General features: G+C 44.2%; 1 protein-coding gene across 2 annotated transcripts in view; it reads right to left on the bottom strand.

Moving 5' to 3' along the window:
* Positions 1-14123: 14123 nt before the first annotated feature.
* The window catches only part of RNFT2 (ring finger protein, transmembrane 2), a 40246-nt gene continuing 29615 nt past the window's right edge, over positions 14124-24754 (bottom strand). For both annotated transcript variants that reach the window (XM_054006648.1, XM_054006649.1), the window contains exons 8-11: positions 24355-24504; positions 18434-18499; positions 17141-17242; positions 14124-16261 (exon numbers count right to left, since the gene is read on the bottom strand). In XM_054006648.1, the coding sequence (XP_053862623.1) occupies positions 16127-16261; positions 17141-17242; positions 18434-18499; positions 24355-24504 (453 nt within the window). In that variant the 3' untranslated portion in view covers positions 14124-16126. The remainder of the gene's footprint in view (positions 16262-17140; positions 17243-18433; positions 18500-24354; positions 24505-24754) is intronic.

Genomic DNA, 24754 nt, shown 5'->3' with positions numbered 1-24754 from the left:
GTGAGTGATGTCCTCCCTGAGCGATTAAATCCCTTTACTGTGAGGTTAGCTTCTTCGGCAGAGCAGTTTTCCTATCTGGTAGAAACACCATCTAGCCAAGCAATGCCCAGAGTAGAGTGATGCTGTGGATAAGACTGAAGGATTTATGAGTGAGTTTTTCAAAGCCGGCTAGGGGGTTGGATGCCCAAATCCTATTAAAATCAATAGGAATTAACTGTCCAGTCCACTATCTTTGAAAATCTCACTGGCTTTGATTTAAAATCTTTAAATGCTTTTCATTGTGTCTTTGGCTCTCTTGTTTATCATATGAAATTAAAGGGGGCCAATTCAATGATCTGAAAATCAAAAAGGAATCCTACAAAAAGTGGAACCATGGATGAACTGCTAAGGAGTACAAAAGAATAGCACAAGCAGGGACACAATTAGAAAGACTAAGGCACAAAATGAGTTAAACCTACCAAGGGACATAAAAGGCAATGAGAAGAGGTTCGTCAAATACATTAGGAGCAAGAGAAAGATGAAGGAAAGTAAAGGTCGTCTACTGAGTGGGGAAGGAGAGCTAATAACTGATGATATCAAGAAGGCTGAGGTGTTTAATGTCTATTTTGTTTCAGCCCTCATTAAAAAGGTTAATGGTTTCCAAATACTCAACACAATATTAACAACAAGGAGGAAGGAATATAAGCCAGAATGGGAAAGAACAGGTCAAAGAATATTTAGATAAATTAGATGTATTCAAGTTGGCAGGGCCTGATGAAATTCATCCTAGTGTACTTAAGGAACTAGCTGAGACAATCTCAGAACTGTTAGCAATTATCTTCAAGAACTCATGGAGGACATCTGAGGTCCCAGAGGACTGGAAAAGGCCAAACATAGTACCTATCTTTAAAAAGGGGAACAAAGAGGACCCAGGGAATTCTAAACCAGTCTGCTTTACTTGATACCTGGAAAGATACTGGAACAACGTATTAAACAATCAGTTTGTAAGCATCTAGAGGATAATAGGGTTATAAGGAATATCCAGCATGGATTTGTCAAGAACAAATCATGCCAAACCAACCTAATTTCCTTCTTTGACAGGGTTACTGGCCTAGCGTATATGGGGAAAGTGGTAGATGTGATATATCTTGATTTTAGTAAGGCTTTTGACACAGTCCCACACGACATTCTCATAAGCAAACTAAGGAAATGCAGTCTAGATGAAATTACTATAAGGTTGGTGCACAGCTGGCTGAAAGAGTAGTTATCAATGATTCATTGTCAAATTGGGAGAGTGTATTTAGTGGGATCCTGAAGGGGTCAGTCCTGGTCCAGTACAATTTAATATTTTCATTAATGACTTGGATAATGGAGTGGAGAGTATACTTATAAAGTTAAAGGATGACATCAAGCTGGGAGGCATTGCAAGCACTTTGGAGCACAGGATTATAATTCCAAAGGACCTTGACAAATTGGAGAATTGCTCTGAACTCAACAAGATAAAATTCAATAAAGACAAGTGCAAAGTACTTCACTTAGGAAAGAAAAATCAAATGCACAACTACAAAATGGGGAATAATTGGCTAGTTGGTACTACTACCGAAAAGCCTTTGGGGGTTAGAATGGCTCACAAATTGAATGTCAACAATGTGATGCAGCTAGGGGAAAAGGCTAATATTCTGGGGTGTATTAATAGGACCATTGTATGTAAGACATGGAAGGTAAACTGCAAATTGTTCCACTCCGCTTAGCCCTGGTATGGCCTCAGCTGGAGTATTGTGTCCAGTTCTGGGCACTACACTTTAGAAAAGGTTGGACACACTAGAGTGTCCAGAGGAGAGCAACAAAAATGAGAAAAGGTTTAGAAAAGCTGACCCCTGAGGAAAGGTTAAAAAAACTGGGCATGTTTAGTCTGCAGAAAAGAAGGCGGAGGCGGGATCTGATAACAGTCTTCACTAAGTTAAGGGCTGTTATAAAGAGGACAGTAATCAATTGTTCTCCATGTCCACTGTAGATATGACAAGAAGTAATGGGCTTAATCTGCAGCAAGGGAGATTTAAGTTAGACATTAGGAAACACTTTCTAACTAGAAGGGTAGTTAAACTCTGGAATTGGCTTCCAAGGGAGGTTGTGGAATCTCTCTCATTGGAGGTTTTTAGAATAGGTTGGACAAACACCTGTCAGGGATGGTCTAGGTTTACTTGGTTCTGCCTCACTGCAGGGGGCTGGACTGGATGTCTTCTTGAGGTCACTTCCATCCCTATATTTCTATGATTCTAGGTTCTGAACATAAGTGGCTAGACAAGGAGGTACAAGTCAAAAATGCATTTTAGTTTCCATGAAAAATATCAAAGGAAATGACAATTTTTAATTTCCATAATTTTTTTCACACAATTTTGGGGGGGTTTGTTGAAAACCAAAGATATTTCAGTTTTTGGAAACCCAAGGAAATTTTGGTTTTCCGATAAAAACCTGAAAACATTTGACAAAAATAGAAATTGTCTCAGGAAAATGGCAATTTTTGACAAAAAAAAAAAAAGCCATTTAAAAAAAACTGCTATGAACATTTTTTGACCAGCTCTACAGAGAGGACATGCTGGCATTCCCTCCTGGTAACTACCCCAATGTTCCATATGGGGTGGAGTTTGGCTTTATACAGCCCCTTTCCTACTCAAAGGCCTAAATTCCAATCTGCTAAAGTGCTATTGTGGCAAAATTGGAGTCACTCAACTGAAGTCAATTTGAGTTGCCTTGTATTTACAGTGCTGTAAGTGAGATCAGAATTTGGCTCAAAGCGTATTCCATTAATGAGTCAGATATTGGCAATGCAGCCGATATGCACCCAGTAATGGCTTTAACACAGCCTTCAATATTCAAAGTTGTTTTATTGAGAGATGGGATTTAGGCCAGGATTCTGGGGTTCTCCCTTTACTCTTTGGATGAAATTCACCCCTATGCAGAGAGCCAGCAAGAAGCCCATGCAAAAATTAAGTTGCACTTAAGCCCTCAAAACAGGGCTTACATGGTGAACAAGCATTGTGCTGGTTCTTTGTCTGCACAGGGGTAAACTTCTCCCTTGGCTCTTAATAAGTTTTTGAATTCAAAAACTTTTAAAACTTTGTGAATGTTTTCTGCTGGTTTAGGGGAAAGAGAGAAAAAATGTTTGTAGAATGTAACATAGGATGACCAGAGAGCAAATGTGAAAAATCAGGACAGGGAGCAGGGGGTAATAGGAGCCTATATAAGAAAAAGACCCAAAAATCAGGACTGTCCCTATAAAATTGGGACATCTGGCCACCCTAATAACATCTTCAGGAGATGGGCAGTCTCATGCTATGTGTTTGTACAGCATCTAGCTTAGTGGGGCCATGATCCTTGGTTGCGGTCTCTAGGTGCTACAGTCGCACAAGTAAAGTCCTTTTGTAAAATTTCAGTAAAATCCTAACACCCTTATTTGGATTTTACTCAGGCAAAGATCCCACTTCAGTTTATTTAATTCCACATAGACTTTTCTCTGAATCTCATCTCCTCTGAGATTTTTCCTTGATTTTTTTCCCCTCACCCTTATGAAGTGCACCCTTTGACTTCTGAAGACTTGGGTTCGAATGTGTTTTAGATCACAGTGCAAGTGGCCAAGGTGGTCTCAGGCTAATCCATGGTGATTGTTCGCACACACACAAAAAGCCACTGCACCGGGGCTAAGTTTTGCTCAGCAGAAGCCTAGAAATAAAATTTACAGGAGTTCTACAAACCAGGGCTGAGGTGCATTGGCAGCATGTGTAGGAACCCAAGGCTGGAGTAACGGTGAAGGCTAGAACTATAACAGGGTTTAAAAGAGAACTGGATAAATTCATGGAGGTTAAGTCCATTAATGGTTATTAGCCAGGATGGGTAAGGAATGGTGTCCCTAGCCTCCATTTGTCAGAGGGTGGAGATGGATGGCAGGAGAGAGATCACTTGATCATTGCCTGTTAGCTTCACTCCCTCCAGGGCACCTGGCATTGGCCAATGTCAGAGGACAGGATACTGGGCTAGATGGACCTTTGGTCTGACCCAGTACGGCCATTCTTATGTTCTAACGGTTGTGCCACTGACAAGGTCAGAAGCACTGAAGTGAACTGTGTGTTCACATCTGTCCTCTGGCATGTTTCGACTCTGATGGTATGTCGACATTGCAATTAAAAGCCATGCTAGCTGCCTCGGACTCGTGGGGTTCAGGAGCTGTTTAATTGTGGTGTAGATGTGCAGGCTCAGGCTGGAGGCCAGGCTCTAGGACCCAGTGAGGTGGGAGGGGCCCAGAGTTTGGGCTGAGTCTGAGCCCAAAGTCTACACTGCAATTAAACAGCCCCTTAGCAAGAGCCCTTTAGCCCGAATCAGCTGGCCTGGGCCAGCCATGGGTGTGTAACTGTAGTGTAGACATACCCTAAGCCAGTATTTTCATACTCCCATTCTCTTGAGCACTAAACACCTTTCCCCCTTTTCCCCACCAGGAAAAAGTTGCTACAGCATAAACAGATCTGCAAAAAAAGTGAAGGTTCAGACGTGTGTGTGTGTGTGTGTGTGTGCGCGGGCGCGCACCCATGCAGGTATCATAGGTCAGGCAACTTGCATTGCTTCCTGTGGGTGGCCTAACCATTTGACAGGTGTTTCAGTCCTGGTTGATTCAATTTGGACTTAGTCCTTCTAGCTTTGTTCACAGTTGCTTTAGATACTTCAGTCTGACAGCGGGAGCTATGGATGGGGAGGGGTAGAGACAGGGCCGACTCCAGGCACCAGCTTAACAAGCAGGTGCTTGGGGCGGCCAAGGGAGAGGGGCGGCACCTGCGGCAATTCGGGGGCGGCAGGTCACTCCCTCCCTCTAGGAGTGAAGGACCTGCCGCTCAACTGCCACCGCCGATCGAGGCTTTTTTTTTTTATTTTTGCTTGGGGCGGCAGAAATGCTGGAGCCGGCCCTGGGTAGAGAGGGGAGTCATTGCTGAAGTTCCATGTAAACTGGGACCTCTGAGACTTTGTGGAAATTGGTGTGTTTACACAGAAACAGAACAATCTCTTGTAGCTGAAACAGAGCATGCGTTCAGGAGTTACTCAGCAGTCATTTGCAGAATGAGAATTTGACCAGATCATATATATCACATACAAACACACACACACGTAAATACAAAGTAACGGCACTGAAGCCAATGGAGTTACTCTAGACTTACATTAGTGTAACTTAGACCAGAATCTGCCCCATACCCAGCTGTCAACCCTAATTACTCTCTCATAGTTGACACAGTTGGATATTTTACTGCTCACTCTGTGTGAAATCCATCCGATACAGAGGGCCAGCACAGATTTCTCTATTGAGGTTTTTATGAGGTCACCCATCACTCTGGGATCTGAGAGCTGTGAACCTCTGAAGTCCCTTAAAAGGCCCCATAATGGGTATTAATGAGACTTAAAAAGTGTGTAGACCTTGTTCTGGCTCTCTGCTCAGGGGTGAATTTCACTCCCTCTCAGTGGCCAACTGAAAGACTGGAGATGCGAATATGACATAGAAACTCTTTATTTTAAGAGTTTTCCCACAATCTGCTCTTGAGAACTGGGCTTTACACCTGCAAATGCCTGTATCAATGAACACATGTGCCCTGGGACAACACTACCACTCATTTGCACTGATACGGCACCTTTCATCTGAGGATGAAACCCTAACCCTAAGCACTTTACAAATATTAAGATATCTTTGAGGCAGGTAAGTTATTACTGCCCTGATGTTACAGATGAACGTGAAACACGGAGGCATTAAGTGATTTGCCCAAGGCTGCAAGTCAAATCAGTGGCAGAACAGGACTATAACCCAGGAGTGCTTCCAGTTCCCTGCAATTATCAATAGACCACAGTGCCTTCCTGTAACAGTTAGTTGTTTCTCTAAAAGTTAACATTTAACTCATCTGAAGCTGGACACCCAAGAAGACTGGGACACCCAAAATTAAAGCCACACAGGATTTGTGGTAGCACTGTGAATAAAAGCCAGATCTCTTGTTCTCCTGTGATTTAACAACAAAGCCTGTCTTCCCCATAAATTACATACGCCTCTTAGTTAGTAAATTCTTGCATCAACAGGAAGGTTTATGCATACATTTAGAAGATACTTTTATTGTAACCATTGCATCAATATCATTAAAAACAAATTATTTTGCTTTCTCAGGCTGGAGAAAACCCTGCACCCTTGGAGAAAATCATTTCCCCTTTTCCTGCAGGGAGTACAGAGTCTGAGCAGCAGCTGTGACGAATGGAGAAAGAAGAGGAGGAGGGTGAAAGAGGCTGGAGCAACGTGAAAGAAGATTTGTACTGAAGGAGCTGTTCAAGTGCCCAGCAGCAAAACAGAGACACATACATGCTTATATAGAGAGCATACGTTAATACCTGCATGCCTTGTTGAGAACGTAAGCAACATTCCTTGTAGATAACTGTGGTCTGAGCGCTTGTGCTCCTGCAGTTTGAGTCAAAAGATTAGTGATGTCCTTGCTGTAGTGCTAACACTTTCCTCACCAGGCACTGTCTATGGTATGGCACGGCACGCATCTGCCCCTTTAAATGTAGAAGTGTGAACAATCACTTGCAAACCCAGGGCTAAATAATACCTGCGGATAGTGCATTTGCTGCAAATAGGCATCGGCTTGTCTTGGGAGGTGTGGGAAAGGGGTGTTTAGCAGTTTTGACAAGAGACAGTTTGTGTGTGTATATATTAAGCTCTATGACACCAGGCGAGATATGCTTTTCTTATGACTGTACTTTCTCTGGTGCTATATTTCATGTTTGTCTAGGGCTAAACTGTCTCTTTGTGGTGCTACAGTTTTACCAGGATGATGTTCTGAAACATGAGCCTGGGAGAAATATATTTTGGCTATTAATATTTATACACAAAAAATAGGTTGAGAAGGTGCTATTTTCCTTTCTTTCTACCTGTAAATAAATTAGCAAGCAAGTAAACAAAAACACCAGCTAATCTAACCCTGAACTTTATAAAACAACTCACTTTGGGGCAGCTCATCTCTTGCTTTGCTGGAATGTACCATGTGATATGACAGCAGTCGCGCAGAACAGGAGATTCTTTTCACCCCTAGATATTCAAAAAAGGCGGAAGGATTTGGCCCAATAATCAGCTATGTTAGAGCTTTGTGGTGGGGAGCTGGTAGGGTTGCATGCCTAAGTCCTTGCTACTCTCTGAAACCGTAGGGGTTTAAAGAGCTACAAAATGCTCAGAGCAGTTTCTAAGGCCAGGGGGCAATAACAGGCATTCCTACTAGTACTGCGTTAGCTGATGTTCCTTTGTAAACCATTACTTTCAGAAGTCTCATAAAAACAGTGATAAAAATGGCTCTGGGCTGGAAGTTTAGCAACCAAGTCTGATCCGACTGGTCATTGTTCTCACTAAATACTTTTAAAAGACTGGGTCCGATACATCCATATTAAACAAGTGCATTCTGTTATTTCAGAGATGTTATGCTGGATGTGCCGCACAAAGAAGAATCAAACACACAAAACATCACTGAATGTAAACTCATGTGAGATAACATTGTGTATTACTGTTGTGAATAGGCACACAGGGCACCAGGAACAAGACTAGATCTGGCAAAAATATTTGCATGGAAATGTATTCAAATTTACAAACAAATAAATGCTCACCAGAACAGGACATTAAACAAATATTGCAGAATGCTCACAGAAAGTCACTGGGGTATTTGCACCCAAAGATTGATTTTTACTAGTTATGGGGGAGATTTTCAAATGGCACAAAGGGATGTCAGATGCCCAACATCCATTGACTTCCAATGGGAATTGGGCACATACCTGCTCTTAGAGGCTTTGAAAATCTTCCTGTTCTTTCATCCCACCACAGAACAGAAATGTACCATGTGAGCTTTACATCCAATCAGAACTGCTTGAATTTTGGATACTTGCAGAGAAGAGTTTCGATGCAGTCTCTAGGCTGAAATCTATGCGTCAAACCTTCATCAATTTTCAGGCACGTTTGTGGGAATTACTGGTTCTTGAACAATTGATGAACAGGGAAAAGGGTGTAAAAAATATTTTTTTCCCAGCTCAAATTATGACATACAGTGAGTGAAGAGTTTCAGAGTACCAGCCGTCTTAGTCAGTAGCCACAAAAAGAACAGGAGTACTTGTGGCACCTTAGAGACTAACACATTTATTTGAGCATAAGCTTTTGTGGGTACATCCGAAGAAGTGGGCTGTAGCCCACGAAAGCTTATGCTCAAATAAATGTGCTAGTCTCTAAGGTGCCACAAATACTCCTGTTCTTTTTTTAGTGAGTGAAGAATGACACAGCTCCTCTGCAGAGGAGATTTGGACGGGACATGGCTACGAATGGACCTCAGGCTCTTCCCTACCACATTTGGGGCCTGATGCTGAGAGGTGCTGAACACCGTTAGCTCCCCGTGGGCCCTATCTCACACCTACTGAAGTAATGGAAGTTTTGCTGTTGTCTTCAATGGGCGCAGCCTTCGGCCTGCTGCTTTCAGCAAGAGTTGTGAGTGCTCAGCACTCCTCTGGATCAGGCTGATGCTTTAAGAAAACCATATACATTTATGAAAATAAGTCACAAAGGAAACTACATTGTACCTCTATCTATTTTAGCATGATATCCTATACAGACAGGAATCCCGTATGGAGATGGCTAGGAGACATGGCCACCTCACGTGGCAAATGATCCGGTTTATGTTTATTTGTACAGGACAGGCGGGGACCTCCCCTCCCATGGAATGTCCTCCCCTTTCTAAATTATCAGCTTCCTGCCTCTAAACAGTCCCTGACTTCCCAGCTGAGGGAGGTATTGGTCCCCTTCCCTTTAAGCATGTGTAGTTTGCATTATCATTTGCTAACTATATTATGACCCATGGGCTACCTCGGTCTGCAGCTCCAAGACCTTATGTGGCTTTTGCCCCATCTAGGGCTTTCATAAATCAGTCACAGATAAGCCACAATCCTGTGAGACAGTTTAAGGGCATGAGGGACAGGTTCTGCTGTCAGTGTTGTGTCCCTGGTCAGTGGGAGTTACTTCAATCAAGGTGCCGAGACTCAACAACGAGGCACATGGCAAAGTCCCTTAGTACAGACAGGGCTCAATGTAAAATCCAGGAAGGATTCTTTGAAGGAGGACCGGGCCAAGGATGGGGATAGGGGGTGGGGAGAAGAAGGACAGAGATCTCTTCAGCTGTTCCCAAGAACTCAGTCAAGAATACAACAGGACACGTTATGCCCAGGAAAGCTACAACCATATCAACAGCATTTCACAGGTTTACATAAGAACAGAATTTGGCACAGGAATTCCACTTTAACTCTGACTTGCCTGGCTTTTGTAGGCTTAAAATCAGATGTTTTGTGTGAATGGAATATTAGGTTTACAGAGACTTAATCTATCAGCCGAGTCAAGGAAACTTTGCTAGTGAAGTCTCTTGGCAGAAGCTTTACAGCCAACATTCTCTGTATATAAATCCAGTGATTTACTAGAGGGTATGTATTTATCTAAGCCTTACATTTTCTGGTATAAATGACTATACTTGAATGCCTCCATCTTTTGACAAGGAGTGTTTTTATGCTTTTTTAAAAAAAAAACCACCACCACCAACAGATTCAACTCCAGTTGATATTTGTATTTGGAAACTAATACATGTTGTGTACTCCCCACCATTATTCTTGTTCATTACAAGGACTGCGCAAGATGGTGGTGGGGGGTTTGTACTTTCCTAATGTGAAGGAAGCCTGCACGGTCCCTCCCTCTTCTCTCCTTTTTGCAGCAGCCAAGAAGCCATTGATTTTGATTAGCTCTGCAGCAGAGCCTCTGTGAAGAGCGGGAGTGCTCTCTAAATGAAAAAAAGACCTCATCTTAGGTTTCAGCAGACAGTGTGTGCGCAAGCCAGGGAAGGAGGTTATGAGATCATAGTCTGTATGGAATGCTGCATAATGTGACTGTGAAGAAAGTCTTTATTAATTTTTAAAGCCGCACTCGCATGAGCTAGATCCCATCGCATATTGGAACTTCACGTTTCAAGTTAGAAAAGCAGCTAAGAATAGGATAAATACTGTCCCCTCATCCCCCCCATCACTAGGCCAAATTTATTCCTGGTGTAAGTCCATTGACTTGGAGTCAATGGGGTCATACCCAGGGTTGAATCTGATCTAGTGTTTCCAGATTTCTACTCTCTATCTTGGAATGATTTTCACCAGCTAAAAGGGAAGTGTGGAAGCCATTCTACCCCTTCTATATTACAGAATATACGCGCCGCCGACATTTGTGTGTCCTAGAACAAGTGTTACCATTTGGAAGCAGAGCAAGTCATCCAAATACATGGTTTTCTGCCGATGAGGCTTAACTGATCCACTGACTGCTTGTGTACACATTGAAATTACACCAATTTAACTAAATCTTTCCCTAAATCAATGTAGTTAAATCAGTGCAGCTCCCTTGTGCGGACACTTCGAACAGATTAAAAAACGTAACTTGGTTTGTTACCAACTTAAACTAAATAGAGAGAAGACCCTCAAGTCTTAGAGTTTCCAGAAAGAGGGCAGCAGCTATTTAACTAAATTGATTAGAAACAGATGTAGTTAAGTGGGTGCACTTTCACTGTGTAGAGTGGGCCTTAGACTCAGGCACTTTCTCTGTTCTTTTGCAACTGGAAAACACTTGACTAAGTGCTGCTACAGCCATATTCCTCACACTATAAACCTAGGAGCTAAACAAAGAAGCATCTCCCTCTGGGAGTGAGGCAACAGGAAACGCTTCTCTTGAGAAGCCAATTTCCCTTGTAGAAAAAGAGTGTTGATAATGGGACTGGGTCCCATGTTGCCAGACCCAGCTTTATTTTTTTCCAGATTTCTTTATGAACAGCTTAGAGAGGATAATTATTCCTTTAAAATAAGCCTGAGTTAAATGTAACAGAACTAGGGACAGCTCCAAACCAAAACCCTGGATCCAAACACACCAAACCTTGTGGAATTTTGGATACAGAGGCACACTTTGCAGGTAGACCCTACCTCTGTAACATGTTCCCACATTCACATCCCTCTAAATTTTGGACAAGTTTAATTCTGGAGGCAAACTCTATGGTTCAGCCTCATCTATCTATACAAGCTGCTGTATGTGGTTCATCTCTCATGGGACAGAAGCTTTGAAAGCACTGGCATGATTGATTACGACCATGTTAATCAAAGTCAAAACCCACTTAAATCATGAACAACGGGTGACTTAAGAACATAAGAACGGCCATACTGGGTTAGACCAAAGGTCCATCTAGCCCATTATCCTGTCTACCGACAGTGGCCCGTGCCAGGTGCTCCAGAAGGAATGAACAGAACAGGTAATCATCAAGTGATCCATCCCCTGTTGCCCTTTCCCAGCTTCTGGCAAACAGACGCTAGGGACATCATCCCTGCCCATCCTGGCTAATAGCCATGGATGGACCTATCTTCCATGAATTTATCTAGTTTTTTTTTTAACCCTATTATAGTCTTGGCCTTCACAACATCCTCTGGCAAGGTGTCCCACAGGTTGACTGTGCGTTGTGTGAAAAAATACTTCCTTTCGTTTGTTTTAAACCTGACGCATATTAATTTCATTTGGTGGCCCCTAGTTCTTGTGTTATGAGAAGGAGTAAATAACACTTCCTTATTTACTTTCTCCACACCAGTCATGATTTTATAGACCTCTGTCACATCCCTCCTTAGTCGTCTCTTTTCCAAGCTGAAAAGTACCAGTCTTATGAATCTCTCCTCATATGGCAGCCGTTCCATACCCCTAATAATTGTTGTTGCCCTTTTCTGAACCTTTTTCAAGTCCAATATATCTTTTTTGAGATGGGGCGACCACTTCTGCACACAGTATTCAAGATGTGGGCATACCATGGATTTATATAGAGGCAATATGATATTTTCTGACTTATTATCCATCCCTTTCTTAATGATTCCCAATGACTTCACCTTCCTGAGAAGAATGCCAGCATATCAGGTACTCTGAAGGGAGGAGAGGAATACTCGTGTGCTGTCTCTACTCTTCCCCTTCCCCACTCTGTTCTGGATTGAATTTACAATCTCTTACTCTAGAGCCCTCTTTTCTCATAGCACGGAGCATGCTTCTGCATCCAGCATGAGGCACTTCCACTGTCATCATCGTTAACCTCTCTCCTGCTGGCTTGAATAATGCTCCCTTTGCCTCTGCAATGATCACCACTGCCACCTAGCCCGAAGTCATTTCCATCCTCAGGTCTTTTAAGGAACAGCATCTTCTGCTACTATAGGACAGAGCTGGGAGTTCTATTAAAAACTGGAATTAGTGTATCCATAATATAAGAGGTTGGTGCGATATATTATAGCTCAGCATACAAAAGAATTTTTTTTCTATCAATGTTCATTCAAATGCAAAAGCAGATTTTGCTATAACCATGTTCGTGCACCTTCAGCACAGGTATTTGAGCACTTGCGTTTTACCGGTGCGCGTACATTTGCGAAAAGTTAGTTTTCAGCTTAATGCTCGAATATTCACCAAAAGTAGTTTTCAAACTGTGTAAGTGACTCTCAGCATTTCAGGCCATTCAATCAGGGAGCAGAAAATTTGCAATCATATTTATAACACTCTTTAAGATCAATCTGAAGACCACGATTTATTTGCTGAAGAAATTCGCCCATAATTTCAACGAGTGAATACATTTGAGAATTTTCTAGTTTGCTACCAGTCACATTCCGCTAACAGATTAAAAAACGTGAAATGCATCAAATCTACTGGGTACAGGAAAGACCCTACAGAGTAGCTGTGCAAGTTCCTTCCCACACCAAAGCTAAGGCAAGGCATGTGCTTACTGCAGATACAATAAGCTAGTTATGGCTCTGGTGTATAGATGGACATGGCTTCTTTCCCTCTTTTGTAAAAATAATTTCATATGCTGGAGATTCTTTGTACATATTTGTAATGACTTTATTAAAAAAATCAATTGTTCACTGGGAAAAAAGGTCTTACTTTTTATTTCCTCTCCAAAACAGAGAAGATCATTTACTATGTATTCTTTCCCCAACCCTGCTCCTGCTCCCACTGAAGTCGATAGAAGTTTTGCCATTGACTTTCACAAGAGCAGGAGCCGGCCCTGTGTTACCTTCTGAGAAGAGGCTAAGACTCTTTTGCCCCATGTTTAGGCCACAGAAGAATCACCACAACTAATACGAGACGGGGTGTCTCAAGGAATTGCTAATGGACTGTAGAGCCTGTTACTTCTGTGTTGCCCAGCACACGTTGATAATGACAAAAAAAGTATTTATGACTCACAACTGTTTGGTGGCCTATGTGAACTGAGTTGACCTCTGCCCTTCATGTGGAACAAGTTCCCATGGTACAAAAGCACCACTGTATGTGGCACTAAATCTCAAGAGGGAGGAGGAAGGTCCAAGACGACTGAACTAGTCTCTGACCTCTAGACATGGCTCTTCCACATCAGGATTGAGGTCCATTGACAGGCATCAGCATGGAGAAAGTTACTCTGCTGCTGTTAGTGCTGCATCTATAGCGAAATGGAGGCCTTCGGTCTCCAGGAGTGTCAAACCAAAACCTTCATGTGTTTCTGTCCTTACAGAGACACTGGAAGCTTAGCATGGCTTGCTCACTCAGAGCGGTCTGATTACATATGATGGCTTAATGTACTGAAATAGAACACAGGAGAACCATGCACGTGTCTCTGAAGCTAGAATACAGGCCTATAACAGGGGCGAAACAAGAGTTAATAGGGCACTTTGAGGTGGCATAAAGATGGGAAAAAAGGCGCTCATATCTCACCACAAATTAGAGTGTTATGGCAGGTGTATAATTCTACTGAAAGCCTCAACTAAACAGAGAGATCCCCCCCCAATGAGTAGTAGTACCAAGCCTTGCGTTATGTTTTTCTGGAGTGTTTTGGCAGTAGTGGAGTGTTTTAATCCTGGCAAGTTACTATTAAGATGCTAATTCACTCTCTCATGTTCGCAGCTGGAAGACTATAGTCGGGGGGGAGAGAGGGGAGGGAAGGGAAGAGAAATGACCAATAACAGAGAAATTTTGCACCTATCGATGGCAGGGGAGGAAACACTAGACAAAAAAAGGCTTATTTACAACCAGAATGTCAAATGCCTTCAGTAGTTTTAATCTTTTTCCTATTAACATTTTGATACACTTCACCATCATTCCCCACAACACTGATTTTTGCAGTAGTTCCCAAAGGCAAGCAAAGAAATAGTCACTCCTACTTGGAACAAGGTTTTCAGAACAGCCTTGAGACTCTAGAAAGCAGAAGCTACACATTAACCTATCAGTTTCACTCCATGGTATTCCACACAGAACTGAACCCATTCATTCTACATTCACCTGTGCTTCCTTGCAGAGTCAGCAATTTGCCATTCCACCCAGATAAAGGTTCACTCAGGCTATGATTCACATGTCGAAATTTTATGCCAGTTGGAAATCTCTCCTGTTTCCTACAGAATCTAAGAGACCTTTCCTTTGGAGACAACCAGAGGACTGTTCGGCTTAGTCCATGCCTTTCTAAAGAGGCTTTTAACAAAGGCACCTCACCCCATTTTGTGGGGCAAAGCCTCTTCTCCTCTCCCTTCATCCTATCTCTCTCTTAATTCAGGTTTGATTCAGATTCTGCCTCCGTCATTTCTCCTTTGTCCTATTTTTTCCAAGGAAAGTTAAGACAAAACCCAGTTGCCATTAGCTCCTGTTTGCTTTAATTTTTCCCCCAAGGAGGCTTTACAGTAGGAGGGGAGGAAAGCAACCAATACACACGTGCCACCCTGTTTCCCTGAGGTACAGTTCTTCCTGCTTGATTATCCAGTCAAGTGGGATTGTAACCTTACGGCCATTTCCATAGTAATGAGCATGGAAGATGCCATGATTGCTTAATGAGGCCATTTCTCCGTGCATTCGGCAAAAAGTAAATCGTCTAGCGAAAGAGAGAGCTCCAGCTCGAGAGCCAGTGAACAAACATCAAATCCATTGGCATCCTAGTGCCAGCGTAAGATTCTCGACAGACACTGTGACAGCAGAATACAGACTTGTGCTACTCCAGCATCTAGTCTGTTCATTTGCCTATTAAGGGTACAAGCCTCTGTCCTTGAAAAGCGTTTTCTGAAGCCGAGGCATTTGCTTGTTTAGGCGAGATGGGGTTTATCAATAGAGAAAGTTTGTCCCAGTCTACCCTGGATGGTGGAACCCGATTGCAAGGTCCTCATAATGAACAACCTCTCAAGTAAAATGCACCCTGCATCTATTTCACACAATCCTCATAGAAGGAGGGGGCCACTGATCGCTTTTATTAGAGGAGTTGTCACCATGATAGGGGATTTCGAAATATTGTCTGTTTGCAGGCAGGCTGGCCACATCCAGATACATACCCCTCTTAGTCTCTTTAATATGGCCCTCTGCTATTTTTCTTGAGGTTTCATAAAGATCAAGATGGCAACCCATGTATTTTATGGTATCAATGACAACAACAGGGCTATCGGCCACTGACCGCTCCCAGAACCCTAAATGAACCTCTGAACCAGTGGTACTGAAGCAGTGACTCTGACATGTTTCCCCAGGTAATACAATAATGGCAATGTAACTTTATGATGACAGATTCTGGGGAGTCAGGAGGCTGGTTTAATGACATAACTCCAGTCTGCTGTCCTCTCACAAGTCAGCTGAGGAAAGCTTTCCTCTAATATTATGGACTACACACATATAATGGGAAACTCTCATCATGTTTTCCCTACAAACACGACATTTATGTACACCAAGAGAATAGACAAAGAGGAGCCAGCCTGGCGTAATTTGTGCTGTAGACAGCAAGTTCAAGCAAGGACCTCAGGCCCAAGTTAGCAGTGAAGAGTGGCAGGGATGGATTCTGACTCTGAAGCACTGAAAACCTACTCCCCTTCCCTCTCCTTAGAAGACTCTTCATGCTAATGGACTCTGATCCCTGCTAGAGACGTAACAACATGCCAACACCCCGGTTGGATGGAGAGAGAGAGCTGTGTGAAAGACCGAGACAACAACCCATTAAATACTTGGAAGCAAGGAGTTTCCCAGCTTTTTCTTCTGTCTGCTCATAGGTCATCCTGATCCTGGTACGTGTTGGGGTTAATAAACCTGGAAGTGAGCTGAGGTAGTGCCATCTTTCCAACAGCGCAGAGTCTCCACTGCGATGGACCGACAAAGAGGACAGGTCTTCTCCCTGTCAAACCACAGGCAGAGGCACTCTTCACAAAACACATGCTGTGGAGGAAAAGGGACTCAGTCAGGCTGAGGGGAGGGGAACAACCCTGTCACCCAGTGCACAGATGCAACAGAAAAGCTTTGGTACGGGAAGCAATGCAAGTTTAGAAGGAGGGAGCAACCTGTAGGATCTCACTCACCCGTCTGCATGAAAAATAAACCCAAATATGAGCACACTAGCCCCACACAGGCAATAACTCAAACATCAGCATCTCTTAATGAAGAAATGGAAACACATGTCCAAAATATAGTTCTCTTACGTGCGGGATGTCTCTCTGGGTACATAACAGCAGGGCTCGGTGCGCTGCACTAGCTCTCTGTTCTCTTCAAAGTGCAATTCCAGGTGTGGGCCAGACTCTCCAAAACCTAGGAGTATGTCTACACAGCATTTTGAAGGGAGTCGCAGCAAGTCTCTCAGCCCCAGTCGACAGACTCGGGCTTGCGCTAGGGGCTGTACAAATAGCTGTGCAGGCAGCACTTCGAAGTTGCAGCTCCAGCCAGAGCTCGGACTTTGAAGCCTATGGAGGGGGGTTGGCTTCAAAGTCTGAGCTGCAACTTTGAAGCGCTGTCTACACAGCTATTTCTAGCTCAAGTCTGTTGACTCTCTGTGTGGGCCAGCACTAGAGAAGGATGAGACTCACACTGGCTGCAAGTTTCACAGATATTTGATGACAGTAGAGGAATGGAGAGACTTGGGGATCTTGGTTATATTCTAGGCTCTGCAGGGGAGTGTCTATGTCTATACTACGTTGGGTGTTTGGTGACTTAGATGTCCACGGGGCACTAGACGGAGACACTGTGTCTATTTCTATGCTATGTTTAGAAGTGACGAGGTTCAGTTTGATCCTACAACGGGTTTGGCAAGCATGGTGTTCTTACCTGGCACATAAGGATCAAAGGTTCCCTGAACTCCACTTGGCAAATAGCACAGATGTCTCCAGCCTCACTGCACTGCTGGCTGGTTGCACGGACTCCATAGGTCTGTTAGGGAGAGGGAAGAAAAACCTCTCTGTGCAAAAGGGTTTAGATTGCCTGGTTTGTTCTTGTACACGCACACAAATGCTTCTTTTCATGCCCAGCTTTTCTACACTGAAGAAAGCCCACTGGAAACTAAGCTACATCCCTGCACTGTGGCTGACAGCGGGAGTCTGGAGATGAGGGTCCTAGATCCTGCTTTGACAGTGACTTTGTTGCAGGATGTTGGGTAAGTCACTTCATCCCTCTGTGCCACAGTATCTACAGTTGGGAAATAAGGATAATGATATTTACGGAGCTCAGTGGGGTGTTGTAAGGATTAATTCAATATCGTTTGCAAAGCACTGATAGAAGGTGCTTAGAAAGTGCTAAGTATTAACACTACTAACAACAAGCTAGCTCCAAAACATCCCCAAAACACTTTTCATCCACAAACCTCCAAGCTCTTTATAAAAAGGAGGGTGTATGTCATTACCCCCACTGTGCGAATGGGGAAACAGAAAATTAGAGAGGTGAAGTGACCTGCCCAAAGCCACATGATGAGAGAGTCAAGTGTCCCAACTCATAGTCCAGTCCCCTATCCATTGGGCCACACTGTCTCCAAACATACACATTACCCGTGCCAAGTGCTGAGAAAGTACCATGGTGTTAGGTCCCATAGCTATACTCCACATGGCAGAAAAGCCACGGGGTCTTACCACAGTATTCTCCAGCAGTGGCTGTAAATACCACCATAACACTACTGTACGTTGCCATGTTTGGGGCGAATACGGTAGTATTTATTTTAATAATAAATCAGGGGATGTCTTAAAGTCTCTGCCTCACACAGACACACACAGACACACACACAAATGGCCACTCGCTGCTTTATTAGACTTAGTGGATCAAACAATACTATTCAGCGCCTCTAACCGTCACATTTCATACATACTTGTCAATCTGTTTCCAGAAAAGGGATGCAGCATCTTGCAATAAACCAGCCATGCAAGGTTCCATTAACATTGTTGGGAAAGGGCAGACATCAGGAATTGCTTCCCCACCCAAAAGTTAGGTAAGGCTTCCCATCACAGCCACGGGATGGTGGGTGACTTTTTTCAAAAGTACCATAAATCTGGCACCCTGAGCAATGCTTTACTGAACCTTTCATTTGTGGCAACATTTTCCAAGTCAACTTGGCCACACACATTGACTACTTACCTGAGGGGTGCAAAGGACCTTCAGTGCCTTCCGGACACTCCCCACACGGCCACAGATGTCAAAAGACTGCAATAGAAACATTTAGCTTTAGACACTGTTCACAGGGCGATAACAGACAGAGTCTTGTAACTTGGAGAACATCTAGGGAGAGATGGTCCAAACAGATACTCGTAGGAAAGAAAGAGCCCGGGAAGCAGTAATGCCCAAAGAGACTGAGGGGTGACAAAGAGCAGAGAAACAGACATGAGCTGACACTGCAATATGGTAAATAAAAAGGACCATTACTTTAAGTTGCATACCCAGAGACTTCACGTTAGAGGAAGGGGGACAAAATAGTCTCTCTCACTCTCTCGACATCTCTGATGGGACTACAGCTGGAATATGGTATTCATTTCTGGGCTCTTCATTATAAATTGGAAGGAGTGCAGAGAAGATCAACAAAAATGGTGGGGGGCTGGAGGGACTGATTTCTGAGAAAAAATGAAAGGATTAAATACATACAGCTTGGCTAAGTGGCGACCAAAGGTGAGTGAGTGTGTGTGGTGGGGGACACGACACAATAACTGTCTACATATCTCAAGGGGGATAAATACCGAGGAGACGAGAAATTATTTAGCATAAAAATAGCAGTGAGGATAGAGCTAAGAAAGGGAAAAGTCTGATGGACTATCAGGGATACATTTCTGAGAGTTTAATCTATTAGCCTGTGGGACAATCTCCCAAGACAAATAGAGAAAGCCATACTGCAAACTAGACTAGACAAGATGTGAGAAAAGGCCCCATAGGGAACAGCTCTGCATTAGCAGGGAGTGGGGCTGCATGGCATAACAGGACTTTTCCATCTCTAATTTGTCTGGATATGGAGCGAGTGGAAGGGCAAAAGAAAGACCTAACATGAAGAACTGCATTAGACTTACATGATATGCACGCACATCAGAAAAACTGGATTTTTTTTTTTTTTGTGAGGGGTTGGTTTTTTTTTTTTTTGGTTACCGTGACTAAGTGGGCTCTCTGCAGAGAATGCCAGTGAGATCACCGTGCAGTAGATGTGGAATCAAATGCAGGCAGCAATAATGCTTCCAGTCAGCAGATAAAAGGGCTCCAAGGGTTCTTCCGTAATGTTTCCAGTCAGCTCCTAGGGCTTGAGGCTGCAGACTGTTACGGATCTTTAAAAGTTAATGATCCCATGGTAGGTAGCAGCTCTCTCTCACACAACCCCATGCTCTCTCTCTGGGGCTTATTTGTGTCTCTGCTGGGGCCCCACAGTCTCTTCGAGCATCCTCCCTACAATGCGTGTTTCCCTTGCCACCCATTGAAATCTAAATTGCAGCCACCATCTTTCTGGCCAAGGAATTGCTCCACCTTTGTTCACAACTGGCCAGTGCTGCTCCTTAATGAGCTGGAAGGGCAGCCATAAAGCAACACCAAGTACCTTCAGCCTCCACTGGTCCAAGGAGAGTGAGATTAGGATGAGACTCAGATCAGGGTCCCTGACTTGGCAATAGAAATCCCTCCCTGCAGGCCGGTGAGTCAGCCCTTCCAAACTGTTTTCCCAACCCCGCTCCTCTCCTATGCAAATGAAGCCAGTATCACTTTGGGCAGGACTCTTCTCTCTGGTAGGGCATTAAGACATGGGCCTGCATACATATTAACAACTGGGATTCCCGCACCAAAGTCAGCCCTGTGTTCACATGTAAGCCAGGCATATGTACGGAGAGGACCAGTACCAGCTGCTCTATAAAACCTCCCTATAACCTGAGCCTGCAGGACCTGCCCTTTGGGCCTTGGAGAGGTGATACAGTCGAGCTAAGCCCTGGATTACTGCCAAGAGCACAGCAGGTCTAAGCACCAAATAGGCTTTTGTGGTTTTTCTAATGTGGTTTGTGGCTTTGCTCACGTGGACTCCTAGGGGTATATTTTCAATGCGTCGGGTAAAGAATTAGACATGCAACTCCTGTGACTGTAAATGGGATGCAAGCATCTAATATTCCATGCACTGTATTGGAAATGTAAACCAGCCTATTCCCTCTCCCAGTCCACTCCCCACCCCTCTCACACAGTGTCTCCAGTGAAAGGAAAGCTGAAATCCGTAGTACCTCAAATCCTGTATATGGCTGACAGACACTAAAGGCACCTTAAGTGATCCTGGACTCTCAGCCACTAGGCTGTATTATCTTCCCACATACACTGGTTTCACTCTACTGACTTCAACAGAGTTACTCCCAACTTACTTCAGCGCAGAATGAGAGGAGAATCAAGCTATGTTTTGCCAACCTCTTTGGCTTTTCCCAACACTAGGCTGTAGGCTGGAGGTCATGGTTGCAGGCCGGCTCTTAGGTTTAAAACAGATATTTCCTGGTTAAAGGTAGCAGATATTTGCTTAAAGCAGAAGAGCCGGGGCAGTTCTCTCCCATTCCTGACCTCTGCTGCTGGTTATGAGCCGGGCCTTGGCAGTGTCATGGGCAGGACAGTGCAGAACTGGCAGTCAGAATTCTGCAAGCTAAGAATTCACAAAAGATACCAAAGAAGGGCAGGTTTAGTGGTAGGGGGGCAAGGTCCTGATCGGATACACAGGTGCTCTTCTGAAGTAAGTGCACGGACGTCCCTCCTCCCACCACATAGCCCTTGTATATCAACAAGGACCTTGAATAAAGCAGGAAGGAAAGAAACTTCCACGCTAACAGCATACGCAGAGACTTCAACAGAAGGGACCCTTGCAATGCTACTCCTGAGCCGCAGTGGAGGGCAGTAGATCGTTATTCTCCTTTGATACTGCAGCTGCTAAATCACAAAATAGGAGAACTTTTCAGGACAATCAATCGCTTCATCGATCCAGATTGCCATGCAGCTACCTCAGAAGTCAGCACCTCAGCCTGTGGAGAAATGTCAGCCTATGCCATAAAGAAGAAGGACCCGAACCTGGGATGGTCTCTCCAGACAACAGGAGCCATATGAGGAGGACTGGAAACATCTCTTCCCCTTTCCCAGGTGCTGCCCATTTACACAGGAGACACTTGAAGCACACAAGAAATCAGAGTCACCACATGTGACTCAAAGCCATGCCCCGCTGGGTGCAGGAAGGACACATAGGATCGCTTAGGTCCCCTCCTGGAAGCTTACAGTCAATGCCACTTTTGAAGAGGGAAGCTTCCTACCACCCTACAACATGAAATAGTTCAGTCCTCCAAAAGCACAGTGAAGAGCACAGACAGGCAGTGCGGTCCAGTGGATAGGCACTGCACTGGGACTCAGGAGTCCTGGTTCTGCCACTGACCTGCTATGACCTTGAGCAAGTCACTTCCCCTCTCCGTGCCTCAGTTTCCCCTCCCACCATTTATCTAGTAATCTCTTTACACCAGGGAATGTCTTTCATTCATGTTTGTACAATACCTAGCACAAATGGAGCCATCTAGGTAATACAAATCTATTATAAGCAGCAGCTATCTCTGGACTTTACAGACTTAGGCTGTGTCTAGCTGAGCAACTGGCACTGATTTAAGAAAATCTGTTTAAAAAACAATTTCCGTTAAATTCTTATGTGGACAGACTAGTTTAAGAGTGTTCACACAAGAGGCTTACACTGTTTTAACTTAATCAGTGATGCACCTTTTTAGTTTACACAAGGCTATAGGCTCAGCATTCAGCCTGCCTTTCTTGAGCAAACTAACGGAAAGCATGCCAAGAGCAGTCTTCAATTACATCTGTCCCCCACTCAGCTCCTGCACCTCTATCAGCCAGGTTTCAGGTGAGGACACTGAATGGAAACGGCACTACTCGTTTTGTCCATACGGGGGCAACGGGAGAGATTTATTCTATTACTAGACCAGTGGTTCTCAACTCGCTGCCCAATCAGCACACAGCTGCGGCCCATGTGACATCCTCAGGTAGCATATATACTGCCCTATGCAGCTCTCTCTGTGTTATGTGAGCTGCATCCACACAGGTAGCATATATACTGTGTGGATGCAGCCCACATAACACAGAGAGAGCTGCATAGGGCACCCACGATGGTAAATAGGTTGAGAACCACTGCACTCGACCCTTCTGCATTCAGTACTGTTGATTACACTATACTTTTATTCTGCCTCACAGGAGGAGCAGAAATTGATGGGGAAACCCAGAGCTGACTGCAATCTTTGCTCTGAGGCTGCACTACATCTCATTCATCACTACTGTCCAACTATCTCAGTGCCTAGCCAATACCAGTAAGTGGAGGAAGACAATTGGCCGAAGCTAAGCCCAAGCGAGGCAAAGGTGACGATGGAGGGGGAAAGAAAAACCCTGGTGAAGATCTGGTCTTCATGAGAACATCTCTGAACACTGAGTGAGTCTGCCATCAACTAATCAATTCAGTTCATAGCCTGGGAGTTCTCCTGGACTCTTCACTGGACTTCTAGATACTTCGACAGCTACAGCTGCTCAAACCAGCTTTTTCCATCTGTAATTGTCCAGGACCCGGGCAAAGCAATCCATGCCTTTGTGATTTCTACCACAACTCATTGTATTTGAACACACTGATCTTAGAAAACTCCAGCTTGTCCAGAACGCAGCAGCTCGCCTCCTTAGCAACGTTAGCCACAAAGAACATAGCACTGCAGCACTCGAATCACCACACTGGCTCCCCAGACAGAACTGGGTAAACGCAACGATCTCAGTCCTCATCCTGAAGGTCATCCATCGCGACAGACCAATGACCCGAGAGCAGGGCCTCCCTTGGGAGTTATGTTCCACAGGAATAAGAAAACCATCAGCAGCATAGGTCAGACGCATGAAAGCGGGGCACACAGCTTGCTCAGCAACCACCACAAGGCGATGGCGAGAATCACATGAAGGACCTTACATCCTTCAAAACTAACTGCCAAACTCACTTCTCTTCCCTCATCTTGCCTCTAGTGAAACGCAGAGAGGAAGAGAAGAAACTCCCTTATTATATATATATATCTATATATTATATATATAGATATATATATATATATATATATACACACACACACACACACACACCTCCTCCCGGAAACCTCCTCCAAAAGGGGGTGAAATTTAGTCCATTTGCTCATCTCTTAGTCTGGGGCCTAACGTTCATGCTTGTAAATGCAATCCTGCCCTAGAGCCTGGTTACTGTAATTAAGAAAAATGGCAGACTCTTCCCGTCTGGACAAGATCCATCGTGCTGGTGGGGATGCCAGCCTCAGTCTCCAGTGGTGTTAATCCAGTATCTTCCAGAAAACGATGTCCATCAGTCCGAGCTCTCACTCTGGCTGCACTAGTATGATGTCCTCACAGGCACATAACTAGGCATGGCTGCTTTCATAAATGTAACAGGCAGAAGGATGGTCCAGCGATTAAGGTGCCAGTCTGATACGCAGGGCTTGCCTACATGAACATTTAGACTGTGGCAAGCTGTAAATCTCTCTCGCACGAGTCTGCTGTGGTCTCATTGTCCGTGCGAACCCTGCTGAGGTGTGTGAACAGTTAGCTAGAGCGCTCGGAGCTAGAGCAAAGTGCTCTGAGGAACTGTTAATGCACATCAGTACGGTGCACACAGACAGACAGTGGCAGGCCAGTGAGGGGCAGGATTCACAGCTTGCTGAGGTCTAATTGTTCAAGTAGGGCACACCCTCAGAAGACCAGGATTCAATTCCCAGCTCCACATAGACTTCCTGTGCAACCTTAGGCCACTGTTTTAAATCTCTCTGAGCCTCAGTTTTACCATCTGCAAAGTGGGGATAATAGTACTTCTCATGGGTGTTGGGTGGATAAAACTCTTTGAAGAGCATGAAGTGCTCAGATACAACACTAATGGGGGCCATATAAGTGTCTAAAATAGTACATTTTTAAAGAGTGTATTTTTGAATCATAAAAAATAAAAATCAGGGAGTTTGCTGTTGTATACAGCATTTACTCACCAGGCATCTCCTTACCTTGCAGAGACTATACAGTATGATCAGGATCCCTCCTAGGAAATAGCTGCTGGATGCATCATCCCCCATGATGTATTTGTACCACAACTGGATGGGGACAAGCGAGCGGAACAGCTGGCTCAGCTCTTCAATAACCAAATAAAACTTCCCCTGTAAAACATAAATGATACAAATTATCATCATTGCCAAGGGCCCAAAAGGAGAAGAGAAAGGCTCAGATGTGAGAGTTCGCGCTATGATGAGTTCTGCATATCCATTAGCCTCTCAGGCACTTTACTAATGGTTGCACACACTGGTATTGGTGAGTTGCAACCATTGCCCTCTTCACTGCCATCTAATTTAGTGCCCAGAAAGGGAAAAGTATCTTCTCACTGCTTCCTTGTGCTCCCCCGGGCGGTTT

Source organism: Malaclemys terrapin, chromosome 16 (assembly GCF_027887155.1).
Source record: "Malaclemys terrapin pileata isolate rMalTer1 chromosome 16, rMalTer1.hap1, whole genome shotgun sequence".
NCBI classification, from domain to species: domain Eukaryota; kingdom Metazoa; phylum Chordata; order Testudines; family Emydidae; genus Malaclemys; species Malaclemys terrapin.
Note: the sequence above shows the minus strand (reverse complement) of the source record. Positions and strands in the feature narration are given on the sequence as shown.